Source organism: Vespa velutina, chromosome 2, assembly GCF_912470025.1.
Source record: "Vespa velutina chromosome 2, iVesVel2.1, whole genome shotgun sequence".
Lineage (NCBI taxonomy): Eukaryota > Metazoa > Arthropoda > Insecta > Hymenoptera > Vespidae > Vespa > Vespa velutina.
In genome coordinates this window covers 168,088-176,650 of record NC_062189.1, presented here as the reverse complement: position 1 = coordinate 176,650, position 8,563 = coordinate 168,088, and the positions used below count along the sequence as shown (strand labels likewise).

The following is an 8,563-nucleotide window of genomic DNA, read 5'->3' as shown; positions in this document are numbered from 1 at the left end:
TATACCTTTAAATCTTCATACTTCTGTTGCGTTCTCGACGGTATATACCGACCGTTGTCGGTCACGAGGCTTATTCGAAAAATTTCTTTACGTAGAACGTATAATAATGTGGTAATTTTATATGATATTATCGCTTAACACTTTCATTATTTACTATTCATACAATCAAATTAATAACATGCGTTTCTCGATAAATACAATTATTTCGACGTTTGATCGAACGAAGGAGAGTGTAGTAAAGTTAAACGAACGAATGAAAATCAATTTATCATAAAATTAAATCCATTTCGATGGCTGCATAATTACGTACATTATTATAATCGCATTTTCATGTTAACTTTTGCATATGGCGCACTTTAATCAGATACGCGCACACATGAGAAGCCAAAGTTCTCTTCGCGTTCACGTGAACTTTATACTCTTGAACGTAAGTAAGAAGTAATCCAAGGATCTTTTTTCTTTTGAAGAAAACGTCTCCAATTTCTCGTTACTTCTCATTGAGGTGTCCGTCATAATCGTAATCGTAATAAATCTTATTTTCAATAATACATTTTCCTCTCTTCTTTACGTATAAATTAAAACTCCTCCGAGTAATAACTCCGGTAATGGTACGATCGCATATCAATGCTCGTCGTATCGATAACACCTAAACTGTAAATATAACGTAAACGCGAAACTTTACGCGTTTTTTCATTTATACTTGATTTCGTGAATTGCATAAAATATTGGTGCGCCAAGTACGACATTATCGTGTCTTATCGAGCCGATAGTTTCGAATTTTAAAAGTCTCTCGGACATTTTCGTTCTACGCGCGAATGCCAAGCCTGTATCTGTCGTATTTACCTACGACGTGTTAATTCTTACGATAATAAGAATGTTTAATTTTATTTCCGTACGACGAATTATCTTTTCATCAAGCATATTTTCCAACTTGAATTTTTTCTAAGATACTAAAGAGAGAAAAAAAAAAAAAAGGAAGAAAAAAAGAAAGAACGTCTTGGGAGAGACAGGAGCCTCTAAAAGCTAATGAATATGATTTTCTTGCGAAAGCCTATCTCGACGTTCCTACCTTTCGAGTGCCATTGAAACGTCCATATTTGATCGCGTGTAGTCTTCGCGTTGTATCCTGTTTGACACGTTCTTAAGATATTTTACGTCAATTCGTTGTTCAAAGGTCTAACGTGGCAATTATTTTGTATACTTTTGCTGATTATATTCATCGACGACGTAATGCCGATTATCGACATTACTCTTTGACTACGAACTCAAGGTTTTTCCTCCCTTCCGTCCCTCTCACTCTCTCTCTCTCTCTCTCTCTCTCTTCCCCTTTACCTCTCTGCCCCTCTACCACACTCAATAACCCTGTACGAAGATCAGGCTGCGTATTCGAGCGCGAGAAAGAGCGTTTTTCGTCGAGCCAGGTAAGGTGCAAAAAATACGGAAAGAATTATGAAATAAGACCCGGTCGGTCCTTCGGACATAAGAGAGGAAAAACAAAACTACTAATAGACAGACACTCGAGAGTCGACCGACTCGTAGAGATTTCGTAGTCGTACTTGAGAATTCGAAGAATCTCTCGATTAAATTACATCGACTTTCTGTCTTCGAGACTCTCATAAAAGGAGAATCCATTTAGCTGGATGTCGCGTATACTCTAACGAGTCCTACAGTGATTGCATAATTAGCTAGAATCTTCTTCGTAAAGATCGCGCGCTTAGATCAAATGGACTTTTATCGTCACCTTCCGCGAACGGCGCTCTTTTGTAAACGCCTTCTTGGATTACGAGGCGAGTTCGAAAAATGGCATCCCAGGCGTAATAGCCGAACGTACCCTATTTACCAATACCTTAGCGTGGTGCGTTCGTGTTGACGTGCACGTTCACGCGTAGGATAGATACGCGCGCGACCTTCTTTCCGTCGCGTGCCTCGTGCCACTTTCACCATGGCTACTTTCACCATTGAAAATTAACGCCGGACGCTTCTCGGAAACGCAAAGCGCCTATCCGAACCAATAGATTTTCGTTCGCCACGACTAATTATATTACCTATCTCCGTCCTATTTTCCTTTTCTTTTTTCATACCTCGACGTTTCCACTTTTTTTTTCCGACAAACGCGCAAAAGAGTAGCGCGTAACAATAGACAAAAATACGCACGACAATATTTATACATTTTTTAGCGATCGTCTCTTATTCGTAGTAGCTAAATGTTTTCTCTCCTCCCGGGCAATCGTTTCGTTGTTTCCTCAAACTGATATCAGAGTGCGCTATAACGTAAGCAAACTTTCCTCGTATCTCGTCGACAAGTAAGAATACTGCAATCGCTTCGCTTCGCCACGCCACATATGTTTCCTTGATATATCCAAAGCGGATCGGTAAAAGGGAGAAAAATCTTTTTATTATCGACGAGACTGTCGCGAAAAGGACAAAGATTGTTTTCGATCGGTAATTTAAGCTTTCAATAGTTGTTAAGTAAATACGTCCAATAATTATTTCGTTGATCGTATCTGAACATGTACAAATATACTTACCACAATATATATATAAAATTAGAGCTCGTTCTAAAACCTAAGGAGATTAACAAGGATAGTTTTATAGCTGTCTGGGTTGCATAGATTCACGATTGCAATGAAACAAACAAATATTTCTCGACATTCATTTTATTTTATCCCCTTTATTCTTTTTATTTTTCTTTACTTCTTCTTCTTTCCTCCATTGTAACACATGCCGATTGCCGTGCGTCACCTCATTGCGTCGCATCAGATCCGATATGAAAAAGTATGGATTAGCACGAGGCAATGATTATTATCACAGATGAATGTATCGAGCCGAACATCGTTTTGGTTCGAAAAATGAAAAAAGAAAGAACTCTACGATATCTCTTTCGAGCTTTTCAATTTCCCTCGATGTTTCGGGGATATTCGGGGGAGGAAATATAGTCTTTTATGGAAATGCGCTGTTCCCGTCGGCCCTTCGTGAGGGGACAGCGCATCTCTCTCTCTCTCTCTCTCTCTCTCTTATCCGTTGGGATGCACGCACACACGCACCGCGATGAAGAAAGTCTAATATTTGCGCTGCCGTTTCGAAAAGGATTCCGCGTCGACGCGAGTCTCGATTATAATAGTTGATCCTTATCGCGTTCTCATTCGTCGGACAATCCTCGGTTGTCGATAAAAACGCGATTTCTTAGGCCCTCGTCCGAAATGTACCCGGTCGCCATTCTGTATTGATTCGCATAAATAAGATCGTTCTCCTTAAGACGATTTTCGCGTTCGTACTTTTCTTCTTTCTTCCTTCTCGCCTCTTCTTCTTCTTCTTCTTCTTCTTCCTCTTTCCCACTTTCCTCTTGCCTTTTCCTTATCACGTTTTTCTTCTTCTTGTAAGTCCCGACGTAAAAGTCACGGAACAAGAAGTAAAACATGATCGCGTGCATGCCGATCCACCATACGAAAGCTTTCGGGTAATTGCAATCGATGAAGAGCAATTGGAAGGCGTGAATCATGACGAGAACAAATTGAATCATTTGCAGGCTCGTCAAATATTTTTTCCACCATAGGTACGGTTGGATCTTTGGTCCGAGAGCAGCGAGGAGATAATAAGAGTACATAATAATGTGTACGAACGTGTTTAAGAAGCCGAAGAAGGAACTGTGACCGCCTGAAAGAAAGGAAGAAGAAAAGAAAAAAGAGAAAAAAAGAAATTATGGATTTGTACTTGCAACGCCCATTTAATTCGTACCTGGTGTGAACTTGACGCCGAACCAGACCGACATTGGCATGCATCCGTGGTGAATCACGTGCAACGTTGAAATGTGGTTATTTTTCTTTCGCAGAACAAAGAAGATCGTGTCCATGAACTCGATGAACTTGGAAAAGTAGTACCACCAACAGCCACGAGCCATTCTCATTGCCATTGGATCGTCCGAGTAATCTATCGGTTGGCATCTGAACGAGTAGACTCCCCACCAGCCGGACGCCAAACACTAGAGAAACGATACGAATCTATAAATTCCGATTCGATACGTCAGAATATTTTTCCATGGCATACCTCGTAAAACAACCAAGAGGAAAAGATCACTTGGAAGAGATTATAAAGTATCATGAAGTTTCTAAGGTCGAAAGGCTTGCGATTTTCCATAATCCTTGGCCCGAGTACCTTGACGAAGTAAGCGTAAAATAAACAAACGAAGAGCGTAGGAAAGGGATCGCTCATCATCGCCCAATCTTTGACCCTTGGGTCGCTCTTATTGTCCATCAAGTCCCGATAACCATCGTAAATCGTTCGTATTATCTGTGCCATCTGAAAAAACAAAAACTATAGTTAAGGACGTTCGTATTAAACCGGCTCACTCGAGTTCTCCCCTAACGAACGAATTTTCGTGAGGCAAACCGAATATGGGAATCTCACGGGTTTAGTTGACTCCTCCAATGTATGATACGAACGAAAGGTCGTACCGTATAGTCCGCGTTCCGCACCTTTCACCGCGCGATCGGACCCGAAGATTTGGATTTTCTAGAAAGAACGAGCGACTATAGAGCGTCAACTATACGAGCTCCGTGATAGAAGGAAAATAATGTCGCGACCGGTTGCCCTAAGGGTTAAGATCAGGATCCTACACGAACGAATTCCTTTCGTTGAAAGTGAAAAGATCGATCTTATTCTTTCTAATTTTCTTCATTTGATTCGGAAAATATAATATATATATATATATATATATATATATATATATATATATATATATATATATATTAATCATGAAAAGGATAAAAGTTATTACTGTCTCGAAAAGAGAGGAAGTTTAAAGTATTATATCCCTAAAGATATCCGCATAGCCGTCTAATACACGACGTGGACGATCATCGGCAAAAAGCCGATTTAACGGCCGAAAGAAGACTCTTGGGTTTCGATTTGAGCGCAAATTTCCCTTCTTTCACACATTATTTTCATTCTTTCGATCGAGTTGCCATTTCTCCTATACTCGTCTAATCGGATAGATATAGCTTCGTGAGACAAGGAAATGTCGGCGCGTTCAAACGTGCGGGGAATTCAAGAACGCGGACGAATATAAGAATCCCAATAATTCTTCAAGATCTCAACCGGTCCTGCCAAACGAGTTTTCCCCCTTGGCGCGTCTCTATCTTTTCGGCTGTAATCGCTTCTCCGGTGACCTTCGCCCGAGTCCTTCCTCTCTTAGAGAGCCAATGGGCAGATCTCAAAAATACGAGCAAGCAGTAAATACCTGCTTGCTCGATTACAAAGATCCGGCTGTGTTCTCTCTCTGCGATGAGAGAGAACACAGCCGGCTCTTTGTCGTTTCTTTCCCAATAGCATCGATAACGACCTTTCTTTCTATTTAAACGTCTATTTGTTGTCTAGTCAGGCGTCTCGCTCGTATACACCACATTTCCATCAACGAGACAATAAAGTACCGATCGCACGTAAAACACATAGCCGAGTTCTATCCACCGGCTCGGTACAACTATATCTCTCTACCTTAATCCCGTTCATAAAATACGCTCTCCTTTTCTTTCTCATTTTCTTTCTTCGCCTTCAAGGATTGATGATTCTTTCAACGCAAACAAAATGTTCGATAATCCGCGTATTTCTCGGACATCGCTCGTTAACGCAATGAATTCAATGATTTTATCACGAATTAGCGATTTTACATGCTTCGTCGCTTATGTCATCGCGGATACGTACTTACGAAAGTTTGTTTGCGCGCGTGCGCAAGACCGAGATAGAGATTTTCCTTATCACGACTAAGAGTAAAACGTATATATCGTTGAAAACGAAATTCCATCAGGTCGAAGATTTACATTTGGTAGAAGGATCGAGAATAAGAAAGAAAACGTTTAACGAAGAGCACGCACAGAGATACCTAGCGTAGTAAACGTGAGATCGGTTGATAAATTTATAGAGGGAGACAGACAGACAGAGAGAGAGAGAGAGAGAGAGAGAGAGAGAGGGACAAGCGCGTTCCAACGCCGAATATATATATATATATATATATATATATATATATATATATTATTATTCGTTAGGCAAACACCTACGCTCAGAAGCGTTGCAAAATTCGTATGTCCTCGTACTACCAATCGAAAGAGATCCTTCCGAGTTTAGTCGAAAATACACAACAACTTGCACGATACGAAGAAAATATCAAATCGCGAGATAAAGAGAAACGTGCGATCGGATCGAAACTTCGAGTGTGACTAAACACCTACATTTTATCTCCTACCGCACTCAGCACGTGCACTTACTTTTCCGTTCCCCTTCGAACGTCGTCTCATTTTATCCTTCTAATCTCGTTATTTCATTTTTCAAGCTTCAAAACTTACATTACGGTCAAATTAATCGAGAACGTTATTCTTCGATAGCCCCTACCTATTTGAAAGTATCTTGATGCTCGATCAAGGATACTTCGAGGTATACCGCAAGATATGCGTATCGAGGTATGCGTTTATCTAACAGGATGAGATCCTAAGAATTAAGCATTCGACACGTCGCACGTTCGTCATTATAATTATAATTATATAGCGAAAATATCATTACTCGACGAACGTCCCGCAACATTGTTCTTTTAAGCTCGATTCGTTTTTTCTTGGAACAAAAAAAAAAGAGAAAAAGAAAAGAAAAAATGAAGAAACTACAAAATCTTCGACGCGCTAGATCGTTCACGCTCTCCGCTTAAACTCCCTCCATTTCTATTTACTTTCCTCGTAAACTCGTTTAAAGAAGTGGACGAAGCTATTGCCAAACTCTTTTATCGACCTTCAACGTCCAAGTTTAATCCTCGCTATTGCTATACGATAAAAGAGATCTCGTTCGGCCAATATTTTCCCGATCGATATTATAACGATCCTGGATTCTGTCACGTATAACGAGAACGTTCGAATAGGAAGAGATAAGGTAAGAAAATAAAAGAATGCTCACGTTTTTGAGTAACGTGTCACTCTTGGAATCCGTTGGGCCGTTATGCTTGACGCGCGAATCAGTTCTGATAGTTCAAGATATTTTTGCTACTACACCCTAAGACCAACTTTGCCGACGGTCGATTATCGAGGATTTTGATCGTCGAATAAAAAAAAAACGAAAGAAATACGAAGGAGTTCGTACGAAATAAATGATATAAAAGAAAGAAAGGAGAAATAGGAAGAGGTTAAAGGCCACGTAAGGACGGCGTGTTGCACCCGATTTGGCAACTTTCTATCCGTGCGAGCACGTTTGAGCAAACTGAAGTCTCGTAGCTTCGAGCAATGCCTTATATCTCTTTAAAGGCTATAGAAATACACCTGTTTATTTGCACGCTCGACCTGCTGCTCCACCACCTTTGCCACCATTGCCACTTTCCTCTTCCTCCTCTTCGTCCGTCTCTTTCGCTCGAGTCTTTTTGCATGTTTTACGATTACGGTAATACGCGGAGCGCGATAGCCTTGGTATTGGCGAACCATTAACCGCTTACTTTTTTCTTTTTCGTTTTATTTTTTTTTTTTTTTTTTCTTTTTCTTTTTTCTTTCTTTCTTTTTGGCCACCGGTCTCTTTGCTCGCGAGCGACGCGGTCGAGAAACACATCCGAAGAAGGCAGAACCTGTTTCGGTGGATACTAATACTCCAGACCCTTCCAGGGCTCGCTCGGGGATTTTAGATCGTTGAATTTTAATATCTGAACGATCAATACGAAAGATCATTGCGAAGCAATGGCAAAAGAAGGTTACTTCGACGAACAATGACGACGACGACGACGACGACGACGACGAGATATGTCACTTCTTTTTCAATGACGTGGGGGCGAGGGGGAGATAAAGGGGGAGAAAAAAATCGTAGCAATGACGTAGCACTGTTTTACGAATATAACATGCTTTGACCGTCAAATAAATTTGAATTATACGATAATTCGTAACTCTTGTCTTTCGATTGAAATTCAATTCTTAACTATTGATCAATCGTGTTATCGTCGAAGAAGAGAGAAAGAAAATTCGAATAATATTTGATATTCATGATTATTCATGAATATTGCATGATATTCATTATTACGACAATATATTTTTAAGGGTAAGTATTATACGATCGTTATTTAGACCCCTCCACAATGTACATTTTCTCGTTTTAACGAATCAGTATGTCTTATACATATAACGTAATTATCTATTATTACGTAATGAATATATTGTTAATCAAGCGTGCGACATATACGAGGGATTATTTTTCCTTTCTGCGATCGGTTTCCGGCTCTCAAGTAAGAAAGTGATAATAGTAATAGTTATTTGTAAGAAAGGATTCGCGATGTCCTTCTATCCAGTTTGCTTTCGAATGAAATTTCGATAGGGGCGAAACTTTTAATTAGACTTTCAATAAATTCAATTACTTCTCGATCCACCAACGATCGTCCCATATAACGTTAAGTACGTACAATAGATATGGCTCGCGAGGCTATAGGGAAATTATATTGTACTTTGAGAAATTCAAATTTCAACGATTTGTTTTTCCTTATATCCTATCTCGCTAATATCAAGATTGTCCGGAAATAGCGTACATCCTTTTAATTTCAATTTCACCGATTCGACGT

At 39.9% G+C, this 8,563-nt stretch overlaps 1 protein-coding gene across 10 annotated transcripts; it reads right to left on the bottom strand.

The window, feature by feature from the left end:
- Positions 1–2,639: 2,639 nt before the first annotated feature.
- Positions 2,640–7,543, bottom strand: LOC124947061 (elongation of very long chain fatty acids protein AAEL008004-like). Of its 10 annotated transcripts, none has more exons than XM_047488688.1 (5): positions 6,051–6,213; positions 4,405–4,509; positions 4,045–4,296; positions 3,736–3,979; positions 2,640–3,654 (listed from the first exon to the last, which is right to left on the bottom strand). In XM_047488688.1, the coding sequence occupies exons 3-5, from the start codon at positions 4,294–4,296 to the stop codon at positions 3,140–3,142; spliced, it is 1,011 nt and encodes a 336-aa protein (XP_047344644.1). In that variant the 5' UTR covers positions 4,405–4,509; positions 6,051–6,213; the 3' UTR covers positions 2,640–3,139. The 10 variants fall into 10 exon arrangements, with proteins under 10 accessions (XP_047344644.1, XP_047344643.1, XP_047344634.1 ...); XM_047488687.1 differs by having other exon boundaries at positions 4,452–4,509; XM_047488678.1 differs by lacking the exon at positions 6,051–6,213 and adding an exon at positions 5,702–5,884 and having other exon boundaries at positions 4,387–4,509.
- Positions 7,544–8,563: the final 1,020 nt, after the last annotated feature.

Bases quoted from the DNA above. Each gene is read 5' to 3' on its own strand.
- LOC124947061 (XM_047488678.1), bottom strand. From the start codon at position 5,797: ATGGAATTTCGTTTTCAACGATATATACGTTTTACTCTTAGTCGTGAT. The intron at 4,510-5,701 runs GTAAGTACGTAT...CGTTCTTTCTAG, and splicing joins ACGCGCGCAAACAAACTTTC to AAAATCCAAATCTTCGGGTC. The intron at 3,980-4,044 runs GTATGCCATGGA...TCGTTTCTCTAG, and splicing joins CCTCTTGGTTGTTTTACGAG to TGTTTGGCGTCCGGCTGGTG.